The 13,969-nt window shown below is 51.0% G+C and overlaps 2 protein-coding genes across 51 annotated transcripts in view; both read left to right on the forward strand.

The window, feature by feature from the left end:
• Positions 1-7,118, forward strand: part of CPEB1 (cytoplasmic polyadenylation element binding protein 1) — a 112,533-nt gene extending 105,415 nt beyond the window's left edge. For all 50 annotated transcript variants that reach the window (XM_081546876.1, XM_081546871.1, XM_081546898.1 and 47 more), the window contains 4 exons: positions 2,164-2,362; positions 3,570-3,664; positions 4,218-4,298; positions 5,657-7,118. In XM_081546876.1, coding sequence (XP_081403002.1) covers positions 2,164-2,362; positions 3,570-3,664; positions 4,218-4,298; positions 5,657-5,767 — 486 coding nt within the window. In that variant the 3' untranslated portion in view covers positions 5,768-7,118. The remainder of the gene's footprint in view (positions 1-2,163; positions 2,363-3,569; positions 3,665-4,217; positions 4,299-5,656) is intronic.
• Positions 7,119-9,676: 2,558 nt separating this feature from the next.
• Positions 9,677-12,929, forward strand: RPS17 (ribosomal protein S17). Its single transcript, XM_081546908.1, has 5 exons — positions 9,677-9,703; positions 9,991-10,142; positions 10,642-10,747; positions 11,464-11,529; positions 12,803-12,929. Exons 1-5 carry the CDS (start codon positions 9,701-9,703, stop codon positions 12,881-12,883), a joined length of 408 nt encoding a protein of 135 aa, XP_081403034.1. The 5' UTR covers positions 9,677-9,700; the 3' UTR covers positions 12,884-12,929.
• The last annotated feature ends 1,040 nt before the right edge of the window (positions 12,930-13,969 follow it).

Genomic DNA, 13,969 nt, shown 5'->3' on the forward strand with positions numbered 1-13,969 from the left:
ATGGTGAAGGTACTGTCTTACAATATTAAAGTGGTAGACTTGTTATTGTTGAGTCACCCAGTCATGTCCAACATGCCATTACACAGTTGCCAAAAACCCCATAGAGTTACAGTGGGAAAACAAACACCAAGTGTGAACCCTGATGTAAACCATGGAGTTCGGACAAGGATGTCAGTGTAGGCTCCGTGATTGGAACAAACGTACCGCTCCGGTGCGGAGCATTAGAGTCAGAGAGGCTGTGGGGGCAGTGGGTATACAGGAACTCCACACTTTGAGCTCAGTTCTGTTGTGAACCTAAAGCTGCTCTAGAGAGTGAAGTCTGTTGAAATCTGTAGGGTAAGGGGGAAGATGCCTGCTTCATTGAGATGGTCACATTGGATTAAAATAAGAGATCCACATTACAGAGCTGACTCTTGGTTTTACAGATGTTTTCTGGTGTTGGTATGCATTTTGTCCTCTGGCTGCCCACAGTGACCCACAGCTTCCCTGCCTTCTCTCCTTTCTTGCTGCATGGAGCTCACACAGCTATCACTGCCTTCGCAGTGAGAGGCTACCACAGACCCTCCCCCTCTCTGGTGCCCCTGCAGATACCTTCCTGCCTCCTGATGCCATCTCATCACCTGGCAGTGCTGTAGTGTCTCTCTTGGGTGCATGGACTGTAGGCTGCCCTGGTTCTCATCCCTCTCTGACCCTCTTACTTCCTTATATCTCCCCTCCATAGTAGTAGGTATTTGATGTCCCCTCTTCTTTCCCAATCAGACAAACTACTCACTTTTGTGGCCCCTCCTCTTACCTTTGACCGAGACTCACCTCTCTAGGCTCATGTCCTACTTGAGCCCCACCATCCTGTGGGGCCTTTCTTTGGGATGTCCTGTGATAGTGTACTCTGACGTTTAAGGAAGAGACTTCCCTGGTGACTCAGACAGTAAAGCGTCTGCCTACAATGTGGGAGACCTGGGTTCAATCCCTGGGTCAGGAAGATCTGAAGAAGGAAATGGCAACCCACTCCAGTATTCTTACCTGGAAAATCCCATGGATGGAGGAGCCTGGTAGGCTACCATCCATGGGGTCGCAAAGAGTCAGACACGACTGAGCGACTTCACTTTCACTTTTCACTTTGGAAAGCTTGGTGGCAACGGGGATGTGATACTTTCCCATGGGAATGGAAAAAACAAGATGGGCTTCTGCATCTTCAGTGAAATTGGCTCCCCGTGGTAATAAACTTCTGCCAGGCTCTCATTCCAAGGTTACCTAGGTCTGCAACCCATCAGTCCTGATTTTTCTCGTTTTCCCGCCATGCCCAGGTGGTCTGCATTCTGCAGATTTTCCTCTAGAAGAATATTCTTGGTTGTGGCCTGTTCTGTGCCCAGCTCCCCCAGCCTTCTCCAGGTCTTCATCACCTGTCCTCTGAACTACTGTTTTGCCTCCTTGCTGGTTTTCTGCCTCAGATCTCTTCCTGCTTTGAGACCTTTTTTTAAAAAAAAAAAAAACTTCACAGATTAATCTTCCAAGAACACTTACTGATCGTCTGTCAACGCACTTCATTCTGGAGCCTCTTGCCTGCTTTGCCAGATTCTGTTCTAGGCTCAAGGGGTTCGGAGGCAGAGGGCACAGTCTGCTCCTCCCCTGGCATCTCTCTGCTCTGTGGAACCGCAGTGACCCTCCTGGATGTGACCGTTCACCCTGTGTCTCTCCGGCTATCCCACTGCTCCTGTCCAAGCCCTCTGATATGCATGTTGGGCCAGTAACCATTCCACACAGATACCATAAGGGTCTCCACCCTCTGTCCTTCAAGCTCCTTTCCTGTCATTTCTCTGTGAGCCCTTCCTGTCCAGGGACTCTGGACCATGCTGTGTGTTTATCAGTGCCCACGGCCCTTTGTTGGAACTCCACTGTTGAAGGTTGTGACAGAGTACTAGGATCCTGGGTGTGATAGTGTGGGAAGTTCTTACTCTTCAGGATAAGTGATTACTGTTCTACCATTTGTTGTCTTTGCACCACTTTGGACTCAGGGCCTCAATGAGATTCAGGTCTAGCTGTGCTGGGGTTGAGGGTGCCTGGGACTGTGTGGGGCTCGGCCTTGCGTCTGCAGCACACGCCTCCCCCTGCGGGAGCCCCCCTGTGGCTCCCTGCCGGGACTGACACACCTGTGGGTACTTTCAGGTGCAGGTGATCCCCTGGGTCCTGGCCGACAGCAACTTTGTCCAGAGTCCCTCCCAGAGGCTCGACCCCAGCAGGACGGTGTTCGTGGGTGCTCTGCATGGGATGCTCAACGCTGAGGCCCTGGCTGCCATTCTCAACGACCTATTTGGTGGTGTGGTGTATGCTGGGATTGACACAGATAAGCACAAGTATCCCATTGGTGAGTGTCCCACTTCTGTGTGGGACAGCTGGGCGGCCCCCAGGGTGTAGACCAAGATTGTGACACTCTCCCATGGGAGTGGAGGCGAGGCCTGACCCAGGCCTGCTTGTCAGCATATACCAGCAGTATAGCATCTTTTTCTAGGTATGCCACCATTATTGACCTCTCTGTACCCACCCCTCTTCCCCCACCTCCCTTGAAGGGGAAAAAAGTTGATAGGAGCCCTATAAGAGGTGATAAGAGGTGAAAACAGAACAGGAACATTGGTTTGAAGGTCAGCATTCACAGCCAAACCGTTCTGAGACAGACAACAGGTAATACTTTATTAAAAGGCTGGGACTTTGCTGAACTTGCCTGGTTTCCTCTATTAAGAGGCCTTGAAAAGGGGTCTTGTCGAGGGTCAGAGACCAAGCCAGGCTGAGGCAGGACTCGGGGTGACCCAGGCAGCAGAGTGTGGTCACAGGGGAGTGACCACAGGGGAGTCTGGGGGCCTGGCCACTGAGAAAGGTCAGGTTCCCAGTCGTGACAGAATTGTCTCAGTGCTGGGTCTTGGAGGTGGAACAGAGCCTGGCCTTCCTGATCAGCACTGGCTCCCCCCTCCCCCATGCACCATCTGCCCACCCACAGCACGTCTGGGCAGGAAGGAGCGCTGTGTGCTCATCGCAGCGGAACTGCATTGAGGGCGGGGACTGCAGAGCCCACGGGGCAGAGGTGGCACTGGGCAGGGGGTGCTGCTTCTGACTCCCCTGCCTGGCCTGCCTTCAGCTGTGCTCTGCCTGTGTCTGGCTTTCCGCTCTGAACTGGTATAACCACGCCTGTGGGTCTGCCCACACAGAGGAGTCTCTTTCCTCCCCCGAGGGGCCGCTCCTGAGGGGCTGTGCCACCATGGTCTGCAGTTGCAGTCTGACATGGTGCCACAGCTGAACGCGACTCCGAGGGCTTGAAACGTGCTAGTGCCACTTGTTGAAATGATGATGTGTTGGGTTAAAGAAAAAATATTACTGAAATTAATTCCACTACATTCTTTTCATTCATTCCACTACATTCTTTAGAGGTGGCTACTGGAAATTGTTAAAGTTACGCGAGTAGCCCGCGTTTACATTTCTGTTGGGCAGCACCATGCTGATCTAGGAGCAGGTTTTCCTGAGTGTTGATGTGTGGCCTTTGGGAGACTTGGGCTCGAGGGTGAGTTTCCCATCTTCCATAGGCTCTGGTCGTGTGACTTTCAACAACCAGCGCAGTTACCTGAAAGCAGTCAGTGCTGCTTTTGTGGAGATCAAGACCACCAAGTTCACCAAGAAGGTGAGTGGGCTGGTCTGCACCCTCCTCTGGGCCATCTGAGAGGTCTGGGCGGCCACCACTCAGGGCCGGTCCAAGATGAGAGCTGTGACATGCTGGCTGTGAGCCAGGCTTCACCGATGCACCTGAGGGTCAGGGTTGGAGATGGGCCTGGTCTCAGTTAATGAGAGGGGATGGGAGCCTCAGCATGGGGGGCACCTTCCCTCGCTGTGGTCCTTGACCAGCATTGCAAGCTAAGCTGACTTCATCCTGACCTGCATCCTCCAAGTGCTTGCTTGTTGCTGGGTGATAGCATTCCGGGTCAGGTTTGCCAAGAAGGCCAGGCAGTAACGTGTGGGGTTGCCACGCTCTGCACAGCCAGCTTGGAAGCTGCTGCAGTTATCTTGTCTCTCTCGAGGATCTCTGGGTCCTCTGCCCTAGTTCTTTCTGGGCCCCTTAAAATAGGAACCACCTTGTGTTCATATAGGTGACCCATACCCCACCCTTCTCTTGTGGCCCCTCGGGGCTCCCCATGAGAAGCAGCCCCTTAGTGACCCTGCTCTGCCTTTGTCTGCAGGTTCAGATCGACCCTTACCTGGAAGACTCTGTGTGTCATATCTGCAGCTCCCAGCCTGGCCCTTTCTTCTGTCGGGATCAGGTGAGTCCCCTGGGCACTTGAGAGGTTTACAGAACCCTTGCCCTCAGTTAAACGTCATGTCACGTTCATCACGTGGAACGTGGAGGTCTCAGGTTCCTCATGGTTGTCTTAGAGCGCAGCAGAAGCAGCAGTGATGTCTGACCCTGAACTGCAGGGAAAGCCTGTGGAGCTGAGTCTTGGTGCTGTGGCCTCCCCGTCCTGGGGGTGTGCTGTGCAGTGTGGCACTACTGCTTATAGTAGTGGTTTTGAGGATGACAGGGACCCGGGCACGTGTGGTCAGCACTACCTATGAGCCAGCCAGGTCCTGCTGTTCTAGCTCTAAGCCCTTTAGGTTGATTCTTCCTGGCAAGGAATCCATCTTTATTGACTTCTGCATCTCTGGGCTGTTTTGGTGCTGCTACCTGGTTTGTACCCAGTTGTCAGAAGCAGGCAGAAAGCAGCACAGCAGCTTTGTTGTGTGTTTCTGGGTGGTGGAGCGCAGACCGGGATGTACTGGACGGAGCTTCTCGTACTCTAGTGTATCTGTGTACTCCTCACCTGAGGATCTTGTGTCAGTGCACAGTCTGATTCAGCAGGTTTGGAGCATGGCCTGAGACTCCCTGTTTGTGACAAGTCTCCAAGTGGTGCCTGTGTTGCTGGTGACAGGAGAAGTTAGGGACCTGGTTGGATACTAGCACTGTGTCTGTGCTTGCAGTTATTTTTGCAGTGGTGCTGTCATTCGGGTTTGGAGTCTCTGAGTAGATGGTAGTTAAACTGAGGCTGCAAGAGGAGGATGTGAAGTAAGTGTGGGTTGCTGGGGAGAGCTTGAGATCACGTGTAAGTCTGATCAGCCTCTTCTCACAGGCTTGTGTGTGTCAGTGTGTTTCACAGATGGTCCCCATTTTCAGATATCTGGAAGTTAGTGGCCTGCCTGAGGTTACACAGCCAGCAGGAGTGAGGGGCTGGGACTGAGATGTTGATCTACATGCACAGTCACCTCTCCTCACTGAGTGTGACGACGAAGCCACGCTGCCTGGCCTTAGGGCCTGGAGTCACTGTCTGTGAACGCTCTCCCGTATTGTGTGTGGCCGTGTGACACAAGTGCTTCACAGGAGGTAGGATGGGCAGGGACTGGAAGAGCACCTGGGTGCTCAGAACCGAGGAGGGGAGCTGGCGCGGCCTCTACACACTAGGAGCCCAGCGTGCGCAGTTGAGTCCAGGCACCCGTAGAAGCTGGTCACGCCTCGTGTTGGGGACGAGGGGAGTCCCCAGGGCCATCAGGAGTGCCCACGCCCTCGGGGTCAGAGCAGGCCGCGCACGCGGCCGCCCCTCCGGCTGGTCTGACGCAGGCCTGGCCCCTGTCCTTTCTCCCCTCGCAGGTGTGCTTCAAGTACTTCTGCCGGAGCTGCTGGCACTGGCGGCACAGCATGGAGGGCCTGCGCCACCACAGCCCCCTGATGCGGAACCAGAAGAACCGCGACTCCAGCTAGAGGGGCCGTGCGCCCAGGGCCGGCCGCCTCCGCAGCCTGCCCACCTGCCACCGGCGACCAGGGAGCTGGCTTCCCGAGGACAAGGGAAATCGTAGTCACCTTTGCACTTGCTGAATCTGTCTTTGTTTCTGCACTAATTAATGCACAATGAGTTTTGTCGGGTTTTGTTTTCAGAGGGTGTGCCAGGGTAAGGACCCTCTGGCTTGCCCTCCAAGCGACTCTGTAGTTTTCCCAGATTTTAGTTCCTCATTTTGCCGATGAAAAGCAAAAAAAAAAAAAAAAACAACAACAAAGAACTACGTGTCCAGAAGGTATTGACACGACGCCTACATCTAGGTTTATTTATTAAAAGCGCTTTTTTACATTCCTTGCAATACTGATGGTGATGATGTGCAGGTCTCATTGGTTTCATTCTTGCAGTTGCCATACAGTGCCTTTCCATTTATTTAACCCCCACCTGAACGGCATAAACTGAGTGTTCAGCTGGTGTTTTTTACTGTAAACAACAAGGAGACTTTGCTCTTCATTTAAACCAAAATCATATTTCATATTTTACGCTCGAGGGTTTTTACCGGTTCCTTTTTACACTCCTTAAAACAGTTTTTAAGTCGTTTGGAACAAGAGATTTTTTTTCTTTCCTGGCAGCTTTTAACATTATAGCAAATTTGTGTCTGGGGGACTGCTAGTCACTGTTTCTCACAGTTGCAAATTAAGGCATTTGCAACCAAGAAAAAAATTTTTTTTGGATTTGAAACTGGACTGGATGAATGATGTTTGAGCGGCTGCTGTATATAGTTTTAAAATGGTTTATTGCACCTTCTTAAGTTGCACTTATGTGGGGGGGGAGGGTTGATAGAAGTTTTTAATCACAAAGTCACAGGACTTTTTTCTTTTGTAACTGAGCTAAAAAGGGCTGCTTTCTGGTGGGGGCAGATGAAGGCTCACAGGAGCCCTTTCTCTCAGAGGGGACAAGTACCCTACCCTGATTTCCTTCTTTTGAGAAGCGTATGAAGCAACAGTTGCGGTCGACTGAAATGCTACTGGAATTTGAAAACTTGACTTTTTCTTTCTTCTTTCCTTCCTTTTTTTTTTTTAAAAAAAAAAAACAAAACTACTTGCCCCTCTTTGGGAAGCTGTGTGCCAAAGAACCAGTGTCATAACGCCCCTCCTCCCTCCTGCTGAGCTGATGTTGCATTGTTGCATATCCCAGCTACTCTGTGGGTTTTGTGAAGCTGTGTGTGAAGTCTCTACCTCATTGTAGTATATGCAGGCAAGACTGCACTCGCCTACAGGTGTGTGGAGTAAGCTGTGGTGTAGTTTTTTTGGCACATAATAAACACGTTGCAGCAGAGTTCCGGTTCCGTCTCTGTGTCTGAGGTGGGGGATGGGGACAGTGAGACGCTTAGGATTTGAGAGTAAAAACGCACATTTCCTTGGATCTTCTGTAATGGACGGGATTCCTGACCAGGTTAATGGAGGGGCCATGTGGGGACCTGCCCCTTTAAGTCATTCTTGTTCACTTCGTGCACCTTGAAGGTGGCTTTCTGGTAAGTGGGTACCTCTGGTCCAGGTATGTAAAAATCCTGCACAAATAAACTTTCTCGGGCTCCTCTTGGGCTTCTCAGGTGGCGGTTGGTAGTGGTAAAGAATCTGCCTGCTAATGCAGGAGGCAGAAGAGACACGTGTTTGATCCCTGGATCGGGAAGATCCCCTGGAGGAAGGCATGGCAACCCACTCCAGCATTCTTTCCTGGAGAATCCCATGAACAGGGGAGCCTGGTGGGCTACAGTCCATGGGGTTGTGAAGAGTCGGACACAACTGAGTGACTTAACAGGCAGCAGTCAGGGGGCTCCTCTTCTCATAATCCTAGACCCACCTTGGAGGGACTGGAGGTTAGCTCCTTGGGGGTCAGCACAGGCCACTTGTTCTCATCTTCTGTACGCCTCAGAGCTTGCTGCTTCTTGGGAGGCTTTCTATCTCTTGGAGTCATCTATGCTGACCCAGTTCTTTACTGAACAGGAGTAAATCTTTGCTATTCTTCGGGACTATCACCTGGACTCTTAACCTCACAAGCTTCCAGGATTTGTTAATCTTGGTCTACCAATGATTTTTGCAGGTAGGTTGTGCCTGGGCCCAGCTGTTGGAGCAATTTCTGGAAGATTCCATTTTAGTCAGTGGTGGAGGGAGCTCTGCGTGCTGAAGCATCCCTTCCGTGAAGAGATGCAAGAACTCACTGTCATCGTGGGTGGGGAGTCCCATCAGCCAAGGTACAGCTGGCTGCAGCCTAATTTGAAGTTTGCTGGTAAACTTTGCAGCTTTCTTGGGGCAGGGGCTCTGACCCGCCCTTTTGGTGTCCTGTCCTGTTCAGAGTCATCTGTTCTCCCCATTTGTGTCTTTCTGGTCCACATGCTGCTGTCAGGGCACCAGCTTCCTCTCCTTCAGCCTTCCATTCCCAGTCAGTTTATAGAGGGACTGGCTGGACTGTCCAGGAATTGAGGGATGAGGCACACAGACTGATGCCACTGACCTCTTCCAACCTGGGCAGCCCAGCCCTTCCTTCAGTCAGGTGAGGGCCTAGAACCCACTTCAGCAGAGGTGGAGAGAAGGAGCAGTACTCCTGAGGCTGTCTGGGGTGCTAGGGTAGTAGCCAGTGCTATTGGCTTCAGAAGGACTAGGTTTGAGGATGGGTAAGACAGGAACAGTCTGAAGACAGTGGTTGGGGAAGGTGCCTCAGTTGGAAGCACTACAGGTGAACTAGGCCCTTCCAGTAAATATTTGAGAATGAACTTTGTGCTAGGCACTGTTCGATGCAAAACACTGCTGTCACAATTCATCCCTAGCTCAGAATGCTGAGACAAGTTGCTGTGACATGTGCTAAGAAATGCTAAAGCAACATTAAAAGGATAGCAGTGCTTAAAAAAAAAAATGATAACAGTGCTACTTAATATATAAATTGGAGGAAAAGCCCCTTTGATAAGGTGACATTTGAGCAAAGATTCGGAAGTGAGATAATCGTTTCCCAGTTGTACTTGAGTCTCCACCAGGCTACAAGGCTCTGACCCACGGACTTGGTGGGGACCCATTGCGCCAGGCCATCCCTTACCTCCGGAGAAGGCAATGGCAACCCACTCCAGTACTCTTGCCTGGAAAATCCCATGGACGGAGGAGCCTGGTAGGCTGCAGTCCATGGGGTCGCTAAGAGTCAGACACGACTGAAGTGACTTAGAAGAAGCAGCAGCATCCCCTAACTCCTCACTTTTCTGCTCTTCCACAAGCTGCCCCCGCCCCCACACACACGCCGCCCCAGCATGTGTGGAAGAGATGCACCCCTCCTACTCCAAGCCCTTGGGCGATCCAGCCACTGTAGAGTTCAGTCGCTCAGTCGTGTCCGACTCTGCGACCATGGACTGCAGCACGCCAGGCTTCCCTGTCCATCACCGACTCCCGGAGCTTACTCAAACTCATGTCCGTCGAGTCAGTGATGCCATCCAACCATCTCATCCTCCGTAGTCCCCTTCTCCTCCTGCCTTCAATCTTTCCCAGCATCAGGGTCTTTCCCAATGAGTCAGTTCTTCGCATCAGGTGGCCAACAAAGTACTGGAGTTTCAGCTTCAGCGTCAGTCCTTCCAATGAATATTCAGGACCGATGCAGAAGCTGTAGAAACCACTGTAGAAGGCTCTCAGACACCAGCCTAACATGACCATAGGCGGAGGGGAGCGGAAGAGCCTTGCCCATGAGGGGGCGGGTCAATAGCTCGTCCCGCCCACTGGATCCACATTTCCGTTCTATTTTGCCCCCGCCCCGCTAGGGGTCGCTGTGGTGCGCTGGAGTAGGCTCAGTGCATCCCAGGCTAGGCGGAAGCGGCTTTCTGGCCTGCGCTTTATAGGTCTCTCTTGTGCTTCCTGTTTCTCTTTTACCGAGGACCTGCCAACATGGTAGGTGTTTTGGCTCCGGGTTGGTGCCCGCCAGAATCGTCCTCCATCCTCCTTTACCCGCAGCTCCCAGGCCGCAAGGAGGAGCGCACTGCCCTGTGAGGTTGAAGCCTCCGTGGGCTGCTGGTTTCCGTGCTGACTCCGCGCTCCGGCAGTGCCCAGTCGGGCCTTTACTTTCCCGGGTTCAGCCCCAGCCCACGAACCCAGCTCGGGTCAGGGTGTGACGCCGCGCTGCTTCCCGGAGCAGGGTAGTCCTGGCTCGGGAGTGACCCTATTTTCTCCACCCTCAGGGCCGCGTTCGCACCAAAACCGTAAAGAAGGCGGCCCGGGTCATCATTGAGAAGTACTACACGCGCCTGGGCAATGACTTCCACACCAACAAGCGAGTGTGTGAGGAAATCGCCATTATTCCCAGCAAGAAGCTCCGCAATAAAATCGCAGGGTGAGTCGAGTCTGCGTTCGGCTTCCAGGGCCTCCGTGGCCCCACGGGTGGGTCCTGGGAGCTGTGCGTCTGCGGGGTTTCTTGGTTGAGTTGTCTTGTGTTCACGTTGCATTGATACTTGGCTGTTTGACTGGTAGTGGCGCTTGAACGGTTAGCCCCAGTCGGTCTGTGGAAGAAAATATTTAAAGATCTACTTGATTTACTGCTGTATTGCGTGAATTGGAACTCGAAGGAAAGCAGATGAGGGTTGGGAGGGATCGCGAAAGTTTGTTGCAGTATTTGGTGTTTTTACAAACGAACATGAATACAGAGGACAGGCATGCTTGGGTAAGCGGAGCTGCGTGTAGAGATTCTGTTTATGTAGACTTTTAGAGTCAGGACTCCCAAGATGATGATGACTCGCCCTTCTCACTGCGGGAAAAGAACTGAAACTCCTACGTGCACATCCAGACGTGCTGTGTACTGTGGGGACCAATGTGTGTTCTTGGGCGCTTTGTAGCTACGTCACACATCTGATGAAGCGGATTCAGAGAGGCCCGGTGAGAGGTATCTCCATCAAGCTGCAGGAGGAGGAGAGAGAGAGGAGAGACAATTACGTGCCTGAGGTAAACTTTCTGGGTCTTACTCTGGACCTTTGGTTCATCCTGAAAGATAGAAGCAGGTCCCGTTTCAGGTACTTGGTTCCCAGGGGGACGTCAGCTGCATTTCCGTAGATTTCTGCTCCCACCCCCACCCCCACCTCCACCCCTTAAGCAGCTATGCTGTGCTTAGTGGCTCAGTCGCGTCCGGCTCTTTGCGACTCCTTGGGCTGTAGCCCGCCATGCTCCTCTATCCATGGGATTCTCCAGGCAATAGGGGAGTGGGTTGCCATACCTTCTACAGGGGATCTTCCCGACCCAGGAGTAGAACCCAGGTCTCCTGCATTGAGGCTCATTCTTTACCATCTGAGCCACCAGGGAAGCCTATAGTAGCTGTAGGTGCCCATAATCTGTTAATACCTGCCTATATGTTATGTTCTGCCCTGTTAGGACCATGTAAGTTCTGGACATGAGGACCTTGCGTGATTGGTGACTTACCATGTCCTCTGGCTTGATTTTTTTTGTTTTTTTTTTTTGGCTTTGGCATAATATTCCTGGAGTGTTGATATAAACCGAGTCTTAAGGATTTTTAAATACTGAATTTGTGGGATCCTATTGTATCCCCTCTATGCTTCCCCCCTCCCCCAATTTTTCTTTCTCATTTAAGAGTCTTGGAGAAAAGGCAGGGAAGGTGAGAGATTCTCTAACTCATTACTATTTGGGGCCTGCCTTGTTTCTCCTAGGTCTCAGCCCTGGATCAGGAAATCATTGAAGTAGATCCTGACACTAAGGAAATGCTGAAGCTCTTGGTAAGTGTTTGCTGAATTACTGAAGTAGGATTTTCCTGGTCACCTAGCATCAGTAACTCTACTAGCTGTAATACCACTGGGTAACACTTGTTGAATCTTTAAAATACATCCGGTAACCTCCACATTTTCTATATGTTGTTATCCTCACTGTATCCTACAAGGCACCGCCTGTTGTTTACATTTTATAGATGTTGGAGTGGTAATTTCAGGTTAGTGGGTGGCAGAGGTGGGAATCCATCCACACTTCTAACCACTAAGCTAGATTACCTCTAGAGGAAGGTTGCTGAAGGTTGAGTTTGCTGCCCACATGAAGATAACTTCCAGATCTAGTGACCTGCACTCTTCTTGCTCTCCTGTGTCCATATGCTAACCACTCACATGAGCTCTGGTTTCATTTCTGGTGCTGACAGGGCACTGCTTGAGTGGTTCAGCCTGTCTTCAGCACACTCTGACAAGTGTCTCTTCTGTGATTTTTCTTAGTACTTCTGCATTTTGGTGAAAGCATGAGCTTCAAAGTCCAGGAGGCAGTTGATTTAGAGCAACTTTATTTTTCCCTTTTTTATGATGATGAAACGTTTAAATAATAGCATGAACTCCTATATACCTACCACCCAGCTTCAGAAAAACATCAGTACAGCTAAAGCCTGTTACAGATTATTTTCTCCTGAAATAACCACTATCCTGGGATGTAGCTTCTTATTTTCAACTATAAAATTGGTTTTTGAGCATGAAATGGGGAGTTAATTTCCGGTTATGTGGTGGGCCCTTGGGTTCACCGCACTTAGACTGAGCCAGCTCAGGCAGGCCCTGCCCTTGTGCCACCACTCCTCCTCCTGGGCCTTCACAAATGCTGACTCCATGAGTGATGCGTCCTGTCTGAGACTGCTCCTGGAAGTGAAGTGGCACTGCGTTAGCCTTAGAGCAGTATTCTCAAAGGGACAGATTTTGCACCCAGGGGACGTTTGGTGATACCTGGTCATATCTGGGGGTATAAGCAGATTTGTGGGTAGAGGCTGAGGATGCTGTTAAAAGTCTTAGAACACACAGGACAGCTCCCTTGTGACTGTTGGGGTGGAGGATCCTTCAGATGGAGTCCATCCCCTTGTGAGTTTACTGGTCTGGGGTGGGGAGAAGGCTCTCACTTTTCTGCAGGGTCCCTGCAGTCTGACCTGAGCTGGAGGAGGCTGATGAAGCATAGCCTAATGGTGGTGCTGGGACTCTGGACACAGATCTTGCCATAACAGCCATGCTAAGCCCATTTTTATCATTACAGGACTTTGGCAGTCTGTCCAACCTGCAGGTCACTCAGCCTACAGTTGGGATGAACTTCAAAACACCGCGTGGAGCCGTTTGAGTCTTCCTGCTGTGCTGTAATATTTTCAATAAACCTCGGACAACAACCTTGCCTGTGTCATCTGTGGGGTTGGATCCTGGTGGAACTAAGGGCAGGAATTCTTTCTCAAGGGGGAAGTGTCCTGAAGAGCACCTGTGGGCAGTGCCCATACAGACAGTGGATGTATGAGAAGGCCTGGTCCTGGCAGGTCCTGCGAGCTCACTCTGGCTTCAGGCAAAAGTCAGGAGATGCTGTTTCCTCTTTACCCCATGTGTCCTGTGTGTTTGAGCTCAGTCTCTCCTGGGTACATGCAGTTTGGGTTAGTGAACCTTGTCTTGAAAGGGTAACGCTCCTCACGTGTATGAGGGTTGGGTTTTCTGGGGATGGTAGATAGAATGGGTGTGGAGCACATGAGACTTGAGTGTGAATGGATGTGTATGTGGAAGGATCAGGGAGACCGTGGGATGTGTCAGGTTAAGGGAGGCAGAGCTTGCTAGGTGGATCCTGGGAAATGGTTCTGAGCTTAGGGATCCTGCTGAGGTAGTGGGTCCAACTGAATGGTGGAGAGTGCTAGGCTGGGCTGGTCCTTGTTCACAAGTAGCTGTTGGAGCACTTTGATCCTGGGAAACATCCTGAAAATGTGTACTGTAAATACACAAAGTTATAACACCTAATATAATTTCTAACTTGAAAAGTTGCAAGAATATAGCATAAGAACTTTTAAATACTTCTTTTCCAGACCTCTCAGTTCACATATATTGTTTCTACACATTTTTTTTCTGATCCATTGGGATTAAGTTTCAGATGCACCGTTTTGTTTGAAATATCTTGTCAGTTTCCTAAGAACAAGGACATTCTTTTAACAACCATAGGTCAGTGATCGTAATCAGGAAATCTACATGGATATGATATTGCTACCTAAACCATCAGTTCGGTTAAATTGCTCAGTTGTGTCTGACCCCATGGACTGCAGCACGCCAGGCTTCCTTCTCCATCACCAACTCCCAGATCCTGTTCAAACTCATGTCCAATGACTCGCTGATGCCATCCAACCATCTCATCCTCTGTCATCCCCTTCTGCCTTCAATCTTGCCCAGCATCAGGGTG

Source organism: Giraffa tippelskirchi, chromosome 12 (assembly GCF_054371585.1).
Source record: "Giraffa tippelskirchi isolate mGirTip1 chromosome 12, T2T-mGirTip1v1.2.pri, whole genome shotgun sequence".
NCBI lineage: Eukaryota > Metazoa > Chordata > Mammalia > Artiodactyla > Giraffidae > Giraffa > Giraffa tippelskirchi.

Excerpts from the sequence above, each read along its gene's own strand:
- RPS17 (XM_081546908.1), top strand. Across the intron at positions 10,143-10,641 it reads CTCCGCAATAAAATCGCAGG|CTACGTCACACATCTGATGA; the intron begins GTGAGTCGAGTC and ends GGCGCTTTGTAG. Across the intron at positions 11,530-12,802 it reads AGGAAATGCTGAAGCTCTTG|GACTTTGGCAGTCTGTCCAA; the intron begins GTAAGTGTTTGC and ends TTATCATTACAG.